The sequence below is a fragment of the Pistacia vera genome, unplaced genomic scaffold (genome assembly GCF_008641045.1).
Source record: "Pistacia vera cultivar Batoury unplaced genomic scaffold, PisVer_v2 Contig493, whole genome shotgun sequence".
Classification (NCBI taxonomy): domain Eukaryota; kingdom Viridiplantae; phylum Streptophyta; class Magnoliopsida; order Sapindales; family Anacardiaceae; genus Pistacia; species Pistacia vera.
The window spans coordinates 301105-318870 of NW_022196327.1; the positions used below are offsets into that span (position 1 = coordinate 301105).

At 36.2% G+C, this 17766-nt stretch overlaps 4 protein-coding genes across 6 annotated transcripts; 3 read left to right on the top strand and 1 right to left on the bottom strand.

Annotated features, from left to right (window-relative positions):
- The first annotated feature begins 3041 nt into the window (after window positions 1-3041).
- LOC116105134 (uncharacterized protein At1g27050) lies at window positions 3042-5017 on the top strand. Its single transcript, XM_031391552.1, has 2 exons — window positions 3042-3547; window positions 4309-5017. Exons 1-2 carry the CDS (start codon window positions 3209-3211, stop codon window positions 4549-4551), a joined length of 582 nt encoding a protein of 193 aa, XP_031247412.1. The 5' UTR covers window positions 3042-3208; the 3' UTR covers window positions 4552-5017.
- Window positions 5018-5748: 731 nt separating this feature from the next.
- LOC116105136 (ultraviolet-B receptor UVR8) lies at window positions 5749-8845 on the top strand. Its single transcript, XM_031391553.1, has 8 exons — window positions 5749-5960; window positions 6059-6211; window positions 6288-6446; window positions 6928-7095; window positions 7453-7584; window positions 7708-7794; window positions 8012-8110; window positions 8196-8845. The coding sequence occupies exons 1-8, from the start codon at window positions 5765-5767 to the stop codon at window positions 8387-8389; spliced, it is 1188 nt and encodes a 395-aa protein (XP_031247413.1). The 5' UTR covers window positions 5749-5764; the 3' UTR covers window positions 8390-8845.
- A 72-nt stretch (window positions 8846-8917) lies between these two features.
- On the top strand, window positions 8918-11046 carry LOC116105133 (outer envelope pore protein 24A, chloroplastic-like). Of its 3 annotated transcripts, none has more exons than XR_004124034.1 (3): window positions 8918-9334; window positions 9556-10060; window positions 11028-11046. XR_004124034.1 is itself a non-coding variant. In XM_031391551.1 (3 exons), exons 1-3 carry the CDS (start codon window positions 9155-9157, stop codon window positions 10956-10958), a joined length of 627 nt encoding a protein of 208 aa, XP_031247411.1. In that variant the 5' UTR covers window positions 8920-9154; the 3' UTR covers window positions 10959-11000. The 3 variants fall into 3 exon arrangements, 1 of the variants encoding a protein (XP_031247411.1); XR_004124033.1 differs by lacking the exon at window positions 11028-11046 and adding an exon at window positions 10878-10996; XM_031391551.1 differs by lacking the exon at window positions 11028-11046 and adding an exon at window positions 10878-11000 and having other exon boundaries at window positions 8920-9334; window positions 9556-9921.
- A 1041-nt stretch (window positions 11047-12087) lies between these two features.
- Window positions 12088-17162, bottom strand: LOC116105137 (protein PTST homolog 2, chloroplastic). The gene is made up of 8 exons (XM_031391554.1): window positions 16336-17162; window positions 15685-15850; window positions 15186-15369; window positions 14892-15103; window positions 14221-14366; window positions 13994-14141; window positions 12592-12660; window positions 12088-12501 (listed from the first exon to the last, which is right to left on the bottom strand). Exons 1-8 carry the CDS (start codon window positions 16965-16967, stop codon window positions 12406-12408), a joined length of 1653 nt encoding a protein of 550 aa, XP_031247414.1. The 5' UTR covers window positions 16968-17162; the 3' UTR covers window positions 12088-12405.
- Window positions 17163-17766: the final 604 nt, after the last annotated feature.

Consider the following 17766-nt stretch of genomic DNA (forward strand, 5'->3'; position numbering starts at 1 on the left):
AGGAGATCTGTGTAATTAACTCTAACTAGTAACCTGAATTGTATAATTGTTAGTAAATACATATATTTTTCCACAAAAATATCTTTAACATATGTCTAATATATAGCACCCATAAGATAATTGTGTGTCAGATAATTACAATATAAAATGATGATGAGAATTAGAAAATCATAAAAATTTTAATAACAAGATGACATCAAAGAGTAATACTTAAAATTAAAAACGATAATATAAAAAATACTGAATTTAAATATGTTAAATTTTAATTCATAAATAGTGGATAATTCCTTAAATATTTTAATTGATTAAAGAGATTTTAACTTTTTAAAACTCTATTCCATTATCCTATTTAAAATATATTGTAAAAACATGTTTGTTTTAACTTTTAAGGCTCCGTTTGGTTCAAAATTTGGGGGTTTTGGGAAAAGTTTTTTGAAAAAAGTTAAAAAAAAATTGAATTGGGCGGGTATTACGATGTAGAATTTATAAATTAATAAAATTCCCTTTATATTTATTTTTTTACAAAATACCCCCTATAATAAAACATTAAAAGTTAACAAAAATACCCCTAACCCACCCTCAAACACCCCCAGCCGGCGACCACCACCGGAGGTGGCCGGAGTCGCCTTATGGGCGCATGACCGGTTGGATCTTGTCGGTCATGCGTCGCTATGGCCTTTTCCGGCCAGATCCACTGTGGATCTGGCTGAAAAAGGCCATATCTACGGTCAAATTTGGCCGTATTTGCTCTCAACGACGGCCAACAAATGGTCGTCGTTGATGGTCAACGACGACCGTTTGTTGGCCGTCATGACCGACTGTTACGGCCAAAGATCTGGCCGTCAACGGCTAGATCTTTGGCCTTAGATCTGGCCTTTTTCGGCCAGATCCACCGTGGATCTGGCCGGAAAAGGCTAGATCGGCGCACTACCGGCCAGATTCAGCCGGTAGTGCACCATCCTACCAGATTCCGGCCATTTTCCGGTGGTGGTGGCCGGAATCTGGTAAATGTGGATTATTGGGATGTTTTTGTAATTTTAAAAAAAATATTTAGGGGTATTTAATTAAATTATCAAATTTAAGGGGTTTAAAAAAAGTTGAATAATATTGGGAGTAGTATTCCCAAAAATCTGAGTTTTTGGGTATTTTACTGTTTAACTTTTTTGGGAATACTAAAAGTAGTATTCCCAAAACTGAAACAAACGCAGCCTAATATTGTTGGAATCCAATTCAAAATCCAATCCTATTCGTTTTCTATTATCTTATTATATTCAACTCAAAACATTTAACAATTATATTTCACAATAAACATTTATAAAATAATAAAAACACCTCCACCTACCCAAGCCACTGTCGGCCACCAATAATCACCGCTTGTCGTCGGACGCACGATCGGTCGAATTTGATCAATTGTGCGTCGATCTGACATTTTCCAATCAGATCCACCATGGATCTGGCCAGAAACAGTTAGATCTACGGCCAGAGATCTGGCCATAAATCTAGTTATTGATGGCCAGATTGGCACACGACCAGCCAGATCTAATTGGCCGTGCACCATTCTGACGACTTCCGGCCATCGTCTAACGATGGTTGCTGGCTACTGGCAGTCGGTTAGGTGGGTGCCGGATGAGGGTGTTTTTGTTAATTTATAAACTTTTGTTGTGGGGGGATGTTTAGCTAAATTAACAAATGTTGGGGGTTAAAATTAGTTTAAATATTTTCAAAAAATTTACAAAACAACTATTCACATTTTTATCCAATTCTATATAATTTTTATATATTATATCAAACATATTCTCAAAATCCTACTTTATTTGTTTTAATCATATCCTATCATATCATATTCAAAATTTCATATTTGAAATAATGTACCAAAAAGACTTACTTAATACAAACAGCGGCATTGATTCCGTGTAACAAACTTACAACTGTACTTAAGGGGGCGTTTGGTTGGGGGGTATATCAGATTATTGAGGTTATGTCATCTTATATTACTTTGATTATCACGTTTGGTTATCAAGTAATATAAGATTTTAGTAATCTTCCAAAACCAATAATAGTTACTATTGGTAATATTAGACGTAATCTGATTATCTCAATTTTTTTAGGTATTGTAAGATTACCAATGTAATCTTATTTTTGTTATAATTCTATCCCTTATTAATAAAAAATTTGGGTAATAATGCCCTTGTTTTAAAATCAATTTACATTAATCTACAATTACAATTTTACCCTTGTTTAATTAAGTTTTTGGACAATATTGCCCTTATATTTAAAATAAATTATAAACCGCCATCGCCACTCAGCCACCATCATCGATAGCGGGCCAACCACCGTCGACCGCCATCGGAAAGTCGTCGGAGTCTCTAAAAATAACTGAGAGTCGCTGGGAGGCTCCGATATGGCCGTTTCTGGCCATATTTATGGCCGAAAACGACCATATCAGACTAGATCTAGCTGTTAACGGCCCGATTCATAGCCATTATTGGCCAGATCTGGGTGAGTTCTGGCCGTTAACGGCCATATCTCACCTAGATATTGTCAATAAGGCCATGGATCTGGCCGAAAATGGCCTGAATAGATCTGACAATTCTTGGCTAGATTTAGTTTGATATGGCTATTTTCGGCCATCAATATGGCCAAAAACAGCCATATCGGAGCCTCCCGATTACGGTGGACTACTCACAACGACTCCATGTAACTTCTGGTGGTGGCAAGGTAGTGGGGGTGATTTTGTTATAAATTAAAGTTTTATATAAGCGGGATTGTTTTAGCTAAATTTGACATATTGGAGGTTAAAAAAATTATTCAAAAATTAATATTTAAAAAAGGATAATTTAGTAATTTAAATAATATACTCAACAATTTATTCTTCGTAATCAAATATATTAATATAATATACCCATCCGTTTATTCCAACTAACTAAACATATTTTCCTGATTCTTAATAATTATATAGAATTTCAATAATCCAATATATATTTTTTTTTGAAGCAAACGCACCCTAAAAAAGATAAGCCGTTTGGCCCGTTTCCGAATTCCAAACGAAGAAATCTAAGAAACAGGCCTGCTGAACGCAGCACCTGCGGTCAAAAACTTTTTCAAAATCAAATGTTCAACTCAACTCGCACAAACTCAACTCACTCTATCCACTCCCTCGCCCTCGAAACGCGCCGACTTGTCAAGAAATACGCAAATACATCCTAACATGAGTCGCAAGAGAGACAAGTCCTACTTCTCCCGCCACGAACCCACTTCAGCCCCTAAACGCCGCCGTCCTCTCCCCCCTCCGCGGCTGCCAACCGCTGATGATGACAAGCCGACCGCCAAGCCCAATCCTCCGCCAGCCGTGGTGGTGCTGGGTCTGTCCCCGAATTGCTCCGTTCTTGATTTGAAGTCGAGGTTCGAGATCTACGGCTCAATCTCCCGCATTCGCATCGATCGCAACGGCGTCGGAAACATCGCCTTCCGTACAAAAGAATCTGCCGAAGCTGCTATTGCTGCTGCTCTAGATGCGTCCTTTGGCATCACCGTCGATTCCCAAAAGGTTAACGCTCTTAATCCTTCCGTTGAATAAAGTCTAATTTGATTTCTTTTTTCATTGCTAGTTGGACGGAGAAAAAAGTTATGTTCGGTTTGGTTACTGGAAAACATCTGGAGAAGTTAATTTGAACTGTATTATTGGTTGGTTTTGGTTTCTAAGAGCTGAAAGAGACTCAATCAAGTTTTTTATAAGTTAAACTGAATGCAAGAACGAGATATTGTTTTATCTTCCTCAGTTTTATTAGTAATTAAACATCACTTTAAATTGAACTGAGATGAAAGTGAAAACTCAGGCATCTTTAACACAGCAGTTTAATTAATTGGAATGAAGATTGTATGCTGCAAAACTAGGTCAGTTAAAAATACGGGGGCTTTATTCCATTTGAAGATGTTGTTAGTCATAAGGTATTATCATTTGAAGGTCCCTCTAGTAGTTTTGATAGGATAGGTGGAGAGTTGAAAATTAAATAAGTTCTCCAGCTATCTCAACTGCATCTTGTCCCATGTGTTTCCCCTTTTCCTTTTAGCTGACGCCTTGCTTGGACTTGATACCACCAATTTGAGGCTTGACTCAGGCTTAAAGGTTTTGCCTTTGCACTCCTTGGAGTTGTTTCTAATCTTAAATGTGGTTGAAGGCCTAAAGCCTACATAGTTCAATATTTAAAATCTCTCTTGTGAGCGCATAGGACAGCAGGTCTTCTGGTTAAGGTTTCTCTTTTTAAAACTGTTCAATCCATTACTGAGACTGGGGTTTTTCTTTTGCAGGTACAAGTTTTATGGGCAACAGATCCTCTGGCCCAATGGAAGGAAGCAGTTGGAGTTGGTGCCGATAAGGACAATGGTTCATCTTCCAAACTTTTGCGTGCCAAGGTACCTCTCAGCAGACATGGAAGAGGTAATAAGCTTGCTTCAGCGATAGTCAACCCCAAAAGTAGTAATGATGGTTCTTCAGCCTTAGAGGTCCCTTTTAAAGGCAGAGAAATCGTTGCTTATGATGATATCCTGTAACTGTAGAATTGGTATTTGTCGGGTGCTCATCCTCCTTTGTAATACGAGAGTTGATATAGTTTCAGTAAAAATAGGTTGAATTTGAAGTGCGTAGCCAAAAGTTAGCTGCTCTAAATTATTAGTGGAAGTTGTCTGATATGGCGGTGGTTTTAATAGTGTTTCGGTTGGTAGTGAATGTCGTGTTGAGTTATGTTTCACTTGTATTTCTTGGTTGTTAAATTGTTCTCTTTGATGAGGATTTAGGTGTTTGCTTAATATGAATGTACTCCTGTGTATCTTAATTCAAGAGTTGTAAATCTGTGAATGGGAATAGATTTCTATTTCCCAATACTTATTAATAGCTTGAATTGGGTGGTTTGTAGTTCGTAGGATCCAAAAGGCTTGATTTGAGTGAGTGCAAAGTTTAATGTTCAGTCTACTATGTATGGATTTTTCAGACTACACAAATTTTATTTTGCTCTATCAAGATTTCCTTCAATGATATAGTTAGAAGTGAACGGGACTGGATTTTGATGAGTTCAATTGCAGTGCTATATAAGTGATATATATCTAACCTGTTATTATTTACTTAAATTTTGAGGGTGTTGGCGTTAATGTTTTTCCCCACTAATGGACTGATGTTTATATGTTTCAAGCTTCACAATAGCATTTTGGAGCTTGCAGTTGCCAACTGATTCTTGATGATTTTATAAAATTTGCTTGATAATCACGGGTACGAACCCAGAATGTTGTCAAATTTGCTGTCAGGTCAGGTGAGTAAGTGTTTATAGATATCCCATAATCATATGTGTTTTCTAGCTCATAAACAATTTCAGGAAAGAAAAAATCCCAAGCTCAAACGTAAGAGTCAAATTATATTGCCTAATTAAAAAGTAATTGATTTTGAACTTGTAGTCATGCTCATATGACATAATAAAATATGTAAGGGTCCAACCCTTTTAATTACAGTACTACTAAAAAAGAATTCCCTTTTCATAAATAATTAAAGCGATTTCCTTGGCAGGCCAATCATTGGTTTTTCGATTTGTTAAAGTGTTGCCGAACCATTTCAATTATGAAGTTTAATGAAGTACCAAAAAAGCTAGGGGATTTTTATTAACTCTTTAATTTTCAATACAACTACACATAAAATTACCCTCTATTTTTCCGCGACAGAAGCTCGATGAAAAGCTAGTTGTTGGTTGTGTTGTTTAAAGTGGGAGAACGCGCAGTCATGGAAGAAATAGACGTAATCCAATCATCTGAAAGTAAAGAAGAAGAGCAACGAGTGTGGAGTTGGGGAGCCGGTACAGATGGGCAGCTGGGTACGGGCTGTTTACAGGATGAACTCTCACCTCAACTCCTTCACCTTCCTTTCTCCATCTCCACGCTTGCCTGCGGTGGCGCTCACGTTTTGGCCTTGACCTCATGTACCCTCTTCACTTCTCTCTCTCTCTCTCTCTCTCTCTCTCTCTAATTCTATTGCTTTCAACATTTAATTATTAATTAATGTGCGTGTGTTCCGCAGGTGGTCGAGTGTTTTCGTGGGGAAGAGGCACTTCTGGTCAATTAGGCCGTGGAGACATGGTTAACAGCTCCTATCCAAAGCCTATTTCTTTCTTTGACGGCTATTCAGTTACTCAGCTTTCAGCCGGATGGAGTCACTCGGGTTTTGTTTCAGGTCTTCGTTGTATTCATCAGTGATTAAACTTGTATTTTTATTTTGTATATTAAAATATTGGGGTTTCTTTTTCCAGATTCAGGGTGTCTTTTTACTTGTGGGGATGGCTCGTTTGGTCAGCTTGGGCATGGCGATTACAGCTCACATTGCTCTCCTGTTAAAGTCTCATACTTTACTAATAACAATGTTCAACAGATAGCATGTGGCATGCGCCATTCACTTGTTTTGTTGAAAGGTAAATGCATCATGTCTATTGCATTTCTTGTATTCACTCTTTTCCATGATCACAGATGTTTGAATGAAATGCTTGTGCTCTTTTTATATGCTTAAACCTTATGTTTTCTGATTTTAGGATTTATCCATTCTCTGCGAAGGAAATTAACTTTTCTCAAAAATCTCTGCATTCTCTGATGTATCCCTCAGATTAGAGAAACTTATTAAATATGTAAGAGAAAAGAACTTATTTGTTGCTCATCAGTGAAAAAAAAAATGATGGTTTTGGAGGCTAAACTTTATAAGAGAACTTCTACCTAAAGTAGTAGGTTGAAGTAAACTTGCTTAAAGATTTCAGTGATGAGTTCCAACTGATTAATTATCTTGGGATTACTTTTCTTTGATGCTTGCTGAATGTATGAAAGAGCAGAAGGTGATAGTTGGAAACTTGCGCCTGATAATTTCCTTTCTCTCAAGTTCTGATTAGACCATTCTGATGCCAGATTGTTTGGGAAATCAAGTTTATGGATTTGGATCTGGAAAGCGTGGTCAATTGGGTATCTCAAAGGATAAGATCAGATCGGTTAGTCTTCCTCAAGTTACAAATGGATTTGAAGATGTTGAAATTGTTGGCATTTCTGCAAATGGAGATCATAGTGCTTCATTATCTGGTGAGTTCCCTCAGATTCTCTCTTTCTTAATATGTTATCAAGGCAGAAATAATGACAAAACATTGTAGCTTAAAGGTCAGATAGAATATCTACATGGCTAAGGACTTTTAGATGAAGCATGTTTTGAAATCTATACCCAACCAAGTATCTGGTGAAGCTCATAAAATGGATTATTCCAACACAATTTGGTATTTGTAAGAAACACACTGTAAGGTACAATATCTTTTTTAATATCAACAGAATAACAGGTGAAGTTAATAAAATGGATGATTCTAACACAGTTTAGTATCTATGAAGGGTTTCATGTTACCTACAATAATTTTATTTTATTTTGTTGTATTATTTCTCTTGCAACAGCTAATGGGCATCTCTACACTTGGGGAAAAGGGTTCAATAAAACTTCCAATTCTTACATTCCTCAGTGTTTATCTTCTTCTTTGTGTTTCTCTAAAACTGCTCTTGGATGGAATCACACTTTACTGTTAACTGGTTTGTGTATTTCCTTCTTTCATCCCATTCTTCTATTTCTCTCCACACCCCTCTTTACCCTCTTCTTTCTAGTTACAAGATCGTACATGACTTGTTCATGGCAGTCTTCAATTTCTGTAGCAGGTGATGGAGAAGTTTTTATGCTTGGTGGATCCAACCATGGCGTGTTAAGTGATCCTGAGAAGATGAGCCCTGCAAAGCCTTTATCTGGTAATACATTTTGATATCAAAAACTGTCATGAACCTGCTTGATAATTTGGATAATAAAAAGTGATTATTCATCTACATTTCTAATTTATGTATTCAGTAAACTACTTCAGTTTGATGATGGAAATCTTTATGGTCAAATGGCCAATATTATTTTTACATTTACATTTGGTTATGATTGTAGTACACATAGTGATATATCTGTTGTTTTGTGCTCCAGAAAATTCAAACGAAGCTGCTCTTGAGAAAGTGTCTGGTCTTGACGACACGAAAGTTGTTCAAATTGCTGCTGGAGCTGAGCACTCTGCATTAGTAACAGGCAATTTTCAGCCATCCTTTTTTTATCTACTTATCTACTTACTTTTCTCTTGCTCATCTGTTTTCATTTCTCAATGCCATTGCAGATAATGGAATAATTATGACATGGGGTTGGGGTGAACACGGTCAACTTGGCTTAGGAAACACTAGTGATCAAACTAAACCCAAAGCAGTAAGTCTGGATGATGAAGTTCAAAGCAATGATGCTTCGTTCCAAGTCTACTGTGGGAGTGGGTTCACATACGCCATAAGAACACTATCTCTCCCTTCTCAAACTTGATAAATGCATACTGATACCAGAATATTGGTCCTTCGCGCTTCTGTCCACTGTCACTCAAAAACAGTTAACCTGGCTCTTAAACGAAGCAGATTGTCCAACATATTGTTGCATAACAGAAATGATAAACAAGGAACAAATAGCGGAAGATGGCAGCACAAAGATCATCCTTACAGAGTCTTGGGCAAGTTTGAGTGCCAAGCTTTGTTTTTTTAGTGCGATGAAAACATTCATTTGTTCTTCAATTGAACATACTGTATTTTGTAAGCTATATTATCTGGTTACATTTATACAATAAAGAGAAAAACTTAAGGAAGAAGGCCACACCTCCCCCCAGTCTACGGACCGGAAATTCAAAGTTCAGGTCCAAATTGTAGAAGTTGGATTAGCATTCTCTGGGCACATAGGATCAAACGTAAAGCAGAGCTTTCTTGGCAGAAAGAAGAAATAAATCTATTCTACCATTTCATTGTAACTTTGTAAATTGTTCTTATGTGGTCGTGTACAGAGAAAAAAGGCGCCAAAACCATAGACGAAGAGATTTTCACTGTGGGTCATGTGTTCGTGGACCCGGTTCCCTTCCTGTCTATTATGTTATAATCGACAACAAAAGCTTACATTGCTATGACGTGGCACTCTCTGATCGAATCACAGCAGAAAATTGAAAGTTGTAAACTTACATCAAGAACCACCATATCAGAGCCAACCTTATTGGCTCCTTTCTAAAACACCGTCTCTCACGCACTCCTCAAACAGAAAAGATAGAAGATGAATGCAGCAATTTCAATGAGAAGTAAAAGAGGTTTGACCGGGACGGTCGCCGCGGATGCCGGGGATCTAAAGCTCCGAGCTTACGTCAGCTTCGTGCCCGCTATAAGCGCTAGTGACCTTTCTCTCTCTGTTGAGAAGCCTGGCTCGTTTTTAATCGACTTTGACGTTCCTCAGAAGGTACTCTACTTGTTCCTACCAATAATCCTCCACAATAAAAGTTGTAAATGCTTTAAAATACACCTATTACATATAATTGCAATATAAAAGAAAGTGAAAACAGTCTGAAAAGTATAAGTTCAGTTGCTTAGAAAGTGTAGGAACTATAGGAACTTGAAGCTTGTATCTCCGTTGAAGCATGTGTTATAGATTATTGAAGTTATCGAAGAATAATTGTGCAGGATATTAAATTCCAGTTCATGAACACTGCTAGGGTACTAGAGAAGCAGCTCAACATGACTTACACTCACTGGAGGGGTGAAAACCGGACTATCTTGGATGGGACACTTGTGCTTGATCACAATAACAAGATATCTGCCAGTTATGCGATTGATTCAAGTAATTGTAAATTAAAGTATAGCCATGTGCATAGGGGGGTATTTACATTTGAGCCTTGCTATGATTTTGGGAAGAACTCATGGGAGTTGGCTTTGTCAAAGACTGTTCTTGATGGTGATGTTATAAAAGCTTCTTATGTGACATCAAGCAAAGCTCTGGAGCTCCAGTGGATTTGGAAATCCTCTTTTAATAAAGATGGAAGATGCAAGGTACTTAACCACCATATATGTTTTGCTTTTTATGGGAATCCTGTGATTCTGACTGTTTGAGTGATCAAGAGTTTTGGAACTTTTGTGATTATTGGGCTAAAAGTTGATAGTTCAGAGATTATCAAATCTCTTCCTCAAGGTAGCTGAAACAATCTTTAATTTTCTAGGCACTTCTGATTGTGAAGATAAATTTTGGTTCCCCTGCATCAATTATTTTGGGTCAGTTGAAGCATACTATCACACCAAAAGAAGTCAGAAATTACTAAAATTAGATGTGCAAGTCCCTCACACTGTAATTGGGATAGTAAGGCTAAGGTACCAAATTAAAGTAGAATTTTCTTATTATGCAATTACCTGTTCAGGTTTTTAGTTATAGCATTAGAGATCCTATAAGAATCTGCCTTGAGCATGTGGAACGCATATCTCAATCATGAAAATGCCTGTATATATGTTTTATAAAATATGTGTTTATTTTTCTGTTGCATGAACAGAGAATTCTTTGTAAAAACTTAGTCAATCAATCGAGCATGTCTATATTTCCATAGTACTTGTGGGTAATCTGATATGAATGGCTGATAAAATACGGTTTTCTTTTCCATTTCCTTGACTCACTTGATTCATAGAAAATTTGTTGTCAAGAATCCATAGTACTTGTGGGTAATCTGATATGAATGGCTGATAAAATACGGTTTTCTTTTCCATTTCCTTGACTCACTTGATTCATAGAAAATTTGTTGTCAAGAATATAGAAGGTCATTATTTTTATGTGATAACAGGAAAGATATTTAGAAGATCCTTAACTAGGCCAAGATTTTTTTTTTTTTTCAAAAGAACCTCTCTCCTTTGGTTTTACTAGAAAGATTCTTTATGGTTTTCTTGAATTTTTCTTTTAAAGTTCTGAATGGTTGTTTTTTTTGTGATTCATGTTTCAAATTTTTGTCTTTAATGTCTGCCAGGTTTCAGCTTCTTTTAATTTGGCAGAGGGGTTACACACACCAACACTAACTGCTGAGAGTTTTTGGAACTTCGAAATGTAGTCTTCCTTACTTTAATGATTAGAGGTTTTGAACATGGAAAACTAACTATTCCCTTACAATAATTGACAGATATGTGGTTCTATCTTGCTATTGCATGCTGTCGTAAATATAAAAGAGCCTAGCAAATCAGAGAGCACTGCAAGTTTCACTGTTAATAGTGTAGTTTGTTATTGCAATGATGAACTTACAGTCACCTCATGTGTCTATGGATTGCAGTGTATAGCTATGGGGTTCTCTGGTGCTATTGCATGCTGTCATAAATATATATGAGCCCTTTCTAATGAGGGAGCACTGCAAGTGTTTCTGTTGATGCTTTAGTTCCTTATTCCAATAGTGAAATAGTGTTACTTAAAATCACCTCATGTTTCTTCAGGGTTGCAATATCTTTGTTAACCTTCATGTTTTATTTTCCATTCGGAAAAGATAGGTAGAATTTCATTGCATTTAGCTGACCATTTTCTGGGGAAAAAATGAAAATGGATTAGTAAACTAGTATGGAATTCGCCGAAGAGGATAAGTTCACAACGGTCCTCTATTGTAAAATTGTGGCTATTTGCAAAACGGATACTGTTTCTGAAGAAGTGCCTAATGTTGTGAGTAAAGAATTGCAGAAATAGAACACTAGTTTATTATCTTTTTTTAAGTATTAAAGATTTTGATACTTCTGGTAAAATTCATCATTGTCATCTCAAATTGGTCTGCTTCTGCACTCCGTATCTGCCCCGCCATAATCTTCATGAGAGTTGTAGAAGACTAGAAGTACATTCTCTTCTCCTGATTCGAAAGGCTGTAAGGATCCTGAAGTTCAGTGCAATGATCCAAATACTGAGAATCCGCCATAATAAGTCTATATGTTAAAAAGCTGGAAACTTCAATTTTATTTGCTTGACAAAAAAGGTTATATCTTGTATTCTAGGAGAATTAGGCACGCGTTCATGTCTATTTCTTCTCCTCCTCCCTTTTGTTGTCATTTTTACATATCAGGAATTCAGGTTAAGTTTTCATTTCTTATTCTCTCTCTGCTAATCAACCAAATCCATTGGTGTTAAAAATAAATAAATTAATTGAATCAAGCAACAATTTTCCCTAATTTAATTACGTTGACAATGAGATTGATCAATAATTTAAATAAGGTTAGAATTAGGCACGCGTTCATGTATTACAGACCTTTTTGTTATAACTTTATATGAACAAACAATAAACCACCAAAAAAGAAGAGATTAAAAAAAAAAAAAAATAAATAAAGGTATCAAAAGGATACAATGAACATGTTTCCTATGCAAATCCTTCAATGTAAGAGAATCGTGAGAAAATTAGCATCAGCTACCCAGTGAATATGCTCACAAGAATATTGGGCAAGAAAGAAAGAAGTGGCTGCACTCTTCTTTGTCTTCACAGAATAAACTGTTTCTCCTGCTCACTACGACGTTGCATGCTTGATGAGTTTTTACATGATCATTAGTAGATTATTCTCATATCCACCATTGTAAACAATAGGGCGTAAGGGATCAACCTTCCACTCACCATCAACAATGAACTTGATCTATAGCGCACAGGGAAAATGTTCAGACACTCATCAGTCAAGAGGCACCATACCCATAAACTCATAACCAAGTAGAGAAAAGTGACCTACCTCGTATTTGCCCGGATACAACTTTAGACTCAGAGTAAAAATCCCTGTCCTAGACTTCTCCATCTTTCTCTGCAAAATTGAAAAATAGAAAGATAAGCATCTCAAAGGAACAGATGAAGACCAGCAGTTAACCCAGTACAGAAAATGGTTAAAACGACTCAAGTGATAAAATTCTGTAAGTGCCAACTGTAATAGCATGTCATTGCTGTATCTATCAACAACGCAGAAAAGAGTACCATCAGAAATTTGTAACGGATCTTCTAAACCCTGATGGCACACCTTTCTGAAAATTATGGCATGATGAATAGTTATTTTGTTTATGGTCTAGGGGGACTGGCTATGACACCTTTCCACTACGTATGCTTTTGACTCTTTTCTAATAAATAAATAGAATTACATAAAACAAGATATGTAATCAAATAAGTTGCCATGATAAATTCCGTATGCAAATATGTTTCAAAAAGGCCTGTAATCATGTTGATATGTTGAAGAAATTCCATTTTTTTTCTAGTGATACTAGCAATCATTTCATATAAACAAGAATCCATCTATTTAACCTGCATTCAAAAACAAAAAATATCATTCATCACCAACTTAATCAATACCTGGAAGAATACATCTAACTCATAACTCAATTCTAAAACTAAGAGGTTGAAGTAGAAATATATAAAATTTCTTACCCCCCAAAAAAAAGTTGTCCTAGAAACAATGTTAATTAGAGGCTAAACCCACCATACAAGATGTTAATCCCAAGCTTTAACGTTGCATGCACAATTTTATGTCAGTACTGTAAACAAATCATTTTTCCAGGGAAACTTACATATTTGACCCAATATATCCCAAGGAGATAAAATGAGATTGCTCATTACTAAAAAAAACTCAGATTCTTATAGTCCCAATTAGACAAAATTATCATACCAACTTTAATAGTCCATTTATAAACTCATTTTATACTTCACTTCTGCTCCATCTACTGTTAATCTTCTTGTAATTTATTTTTCCTGAGCCACCATGCCTCTTCTTAGGATGTTCTATGGTCTGCTTCCTCTCACAGTGCCATGAACTTTGATCAAATCTCTTCTCTATCTGCGTTCAGTACTCTCCATTCAAGAAAATTAAACCATCTTAACCTACTCTCTCAAAACAGATTATAAAGTACATTTTCTTAACAACTAGACAAGTGACTGACTAGGTAATAAGGATATGAGACTTCCACAAATCTACATAGAACAAATATGATATGTCAAACTTCATCCATTTCCAACAGCCAAACAAATTTCTACACACGATATCTACTTGAATTCAAAATAGTATGAACCAGAAGGCTTGAACTTCAACATTTAAAAATCTAAGAAGTAGGGAGAAAATACAACAAAAATAGCATTGGTGAATGGATTCCAACCTTTGAGGACCAACCATCAAATGATCCAACTAAGAGCACCTCTGAGGCTGAATTAGGCCAGACTATGCAAGCAGTACGAATAAGCCGTAAATCTCTACGAGCATCATCAATCCTTTTCTGTTTCTCTTCAATCATCTTCTGGGCACCACTGTAGCACATAAGAACATGACATCATCAATAATAAAGTATGAGAAAAGTGATGCTGAATGAGCAGGAATTGCACATACATCATTGCCAGGGTCATTTTCCCTTCTAATACCGCCAACTTCGCACGTATTGACCGTAACCTATATTGGCCATTCATGATCTCATTTTCTTGGAACTCCCAAGCATCAGAAAGCTTCTGCAAATCCTCAGAGGAGCTTTCATAACCCTAGGGCCCAAAAAAAAAAAAAAAAAAAACAGGATTAAAAGTTGATCCAGATGACCTACTCAAAGAGTCTAAAATGTGGTCACAGGATTAAAAAAATCTTCCAGAGTAACTGCATGAAATAGTGAATCTTCTAAATTTGAGAGAATGAAAGCAAACTTTGTTCACAGCTGATATCTCATTAAGTTTCACTAAGCAATAACTAATATATTAATAGCAAGATCACAAAAAAAGGTAAATTCATGATCCTAATTGATGAAGTGTTATGGCCAGAATCAATCTCATGAAACATTCAATCATTCACATTTTTTTTATGAGAATCAGTCACATTTTTATGAACCACAATCATCATTAAAGTATGAGTGTGACAATTAAAATTAAATAAGTACATTCAACCAACTTGCAACTTCTAATGCACTTCTTTTGTCAAAGAAACACAATTTTTTAATACAGTTCTTTAACAATAGTTATTAAACATTCACACAAATTGTTTACCAAATTTATGTACATCAAGATCAGATCACTCGCCTTTGGTAACACAACTTCACCAGTATTAGACCTCACTGAGTGAAGTACAGATGAAAGCTCCGACTCCAATTGTTGAAGTCGACTTTTTATTTGATTGCTACTAATCCCTACTTTTTGCCCGTTCGAATGTTCATTGCATTGCTCTTTTACTTCAAGTATTCCATCCCCTGAAACATTCATTGGTCCTTCCTCCTTGGAGACAATTTCAGCAGCTGTACAGTGTATTTGCAAAAAGATGTCAGCTGATCTGAACTGTCAAGCCATGATGCCACCAGAAACTAACAAATGGGCTACCTTTGAGATCCATGCTCGAAAAGTCTGCCCTTTGAGAGCTCCAAGTTCTCCACGTTTCTGGCTTAAGTGAGTTTCCTAACCTATTAAGATCTGAGAGAGATGGCTTGCCCCTTGCATTATTGATTATGCCTCCACCAGAGCTTAATGATGCAGGTCTACTGGTTCTTCCAAGACCAGCAACTGCCTTTTGCAACATAACAACACAACAAGTTTTGATTTAAAATGATCTCATGACTGCACTCACCAACACCCCATTCCAATAGTTTATTTATTGCTTCAAAAGCACATCTTATTGTTTACCCAAGGAAGATAAATAAAGTTGTAGATGCAACCAATATAATTCTAAGATGGGAAACCTAAATCTATGACTAAGAATGCATATAGAATACTACTAGTGTCAAAAAACCTAGTTTATATTGTACACAACTGTAAGTACCACCACAAGTTATAAAAGAAAATGATAATTGAAACTGAATTTAAAGAAACAAAACCAACTTACCATATTGTTGGATGTTCTTTCAAGCCAGTCATCTTCATGATCATCACATTGGTTAGGAGAAGCTTTCCCTTTCTCCCTGGAATTGAACCCAAAATTAATATTCCTCTCTTTTTCTAACCGGCTTAGTATACCCTCAATCCCAGAATCTTCCTCGGCTGTAGCTTCCCTGGGCAAACAGATCATAAATGTTAAAGAACCTTCCAGTGACATTTACCAACCCATTTCGTGACTAAAACATAAGGAATGAAAAACTTGGAATCTTACAAAATTCTGGGATGTAAATAGACAATTTCTTTCTGTTCAATTTCTGAAGTGCTTATTAGTTTAAATGAACCAAGATGAAGGAAAATAAACGAAAAGTTTTATTCCAGCAAAAGAGTTAACACTCAGCTATTTGCTCATTTTAAGATTAAACCAAAAGCGAAAAAGATCGAAAACAAAAAATGTCCTTTCAACATCAACATGCTTTCATATCCCATCTCAATACTCCAGGCCAATTCTCAGTATGAATTTTTTTTCCAGGAACCAAGGTTTTATAGCTGGTGTAATTTTGTAATTTCGTATAATATATATAACAGTTAATCCAAAAATCAGGGAAATTGAGCAACGAAAAATAAAAATTTTAAAAAAAAAATAAAATTAGAAGCTCACAATGATCTACCAGACGAGGAAGCCGGACCAGAGGAACTAACGGCAAAAGATGAAACGCTACATCTACCAACTTCATTGCCCTCCAAAGCACTGTCTTTTTCCCCACTCTGAACCCACTCTTTAACAGAAACATTTTTGTAATCTTCCACATTCATTAAATCCCAATCTTTAACCTCAACTTCATCTACTTTATGTTCGTCATTATCCAAATCCCAACCAAAAGTCAGCCACCCACCTTGCCTTGTAATGGCCTCGACAAGATCCATCCTTCCCGCATCCATTAACTGTTTCTTAGTAGGAAACCTCTCAGGATTCTCAGAACTCTTCATAAACTCCAAAATCGCAGCCTCCAAACCTAAATCTCCTTCACCCTGCCAATCTTTCTGCAAACTAAAACAAGAAGAACCCCTATAATTCCTCTTCTTGACCTCAACAAAACCCACAAAAGACCAACCACTTCCCCTCTCTTTTGCAGCCACAGCAAGATTACAAGAAACACCTAGCTCTTGCTTGGTGGGTCTGGTTCTCGGGTTACAAACAGAAACCCAGGAAGGAAGCGTATGGAAATTCAAATCCGTAGGGGAATAAGGGGAGGGAAATAAATGATTAGAAGCGGTTGTGAATGAGACCATGGTTCAGGCATTTCGTTGAACACTTTGCGTAGGCTGAATCTTTAATTAAATAAATGTTGTTGATAGAGAGGAGGGCAATAAGGAATTGAGTGACAAGTGAGGGAGAGGAGAGTAGAGGAGAGGAGAGGAGGCAAGCAACGAACAATACTCTGAAAAGCGCAACAAACAATTAAGGAATTGTCGTTAACTCATAAAAATGACTAGTGAATTTTTTTCAGTTTATAATAATATTATTATTTTTTTTTTCCATTTATTTGGCCAAATAGATAAGGTGGTGCCAAAAAGGGTTTATTTTCGTGTTATTGTTTGGAATTTATACCGTCCGAAAGGAGACGCCTGAAGTTTAGTGAATTAACCAAAGACTCATAATTTTTAGAATGAAATATTTACACCCTTATATTTGATGAAATATTATCATTTCATTTTATTACTTGATAAAAGATCATTATACCTAAGATTGCATCAGAAAACAATTACTAGGTGGCCTGTTAGTAAAAGAACAATTCAGGATTTAACATGATCTCCCAAGTTCGAGTCTCTTTGATGGTAAAAGAGTACGAAAAAGATTTAATATGGTATCCTAAATTCAAGTCCCCTTGAAAATAAAAAAGTCAAAGGAGAATCTAACATGGTCTCCTGAATTCGAGTTCTCACAATTGTTAATAGGGGTGACTACTAAAACTCTTACTCGACTGGTAATTTTAGGGTCTCGAGAGATTAGTTGAGGTACGCATAAACTGATCTGAATACTTTTAGTAAAAAAAAAAAAAAATCGTATCAGGACTAACTTTTGACAAAT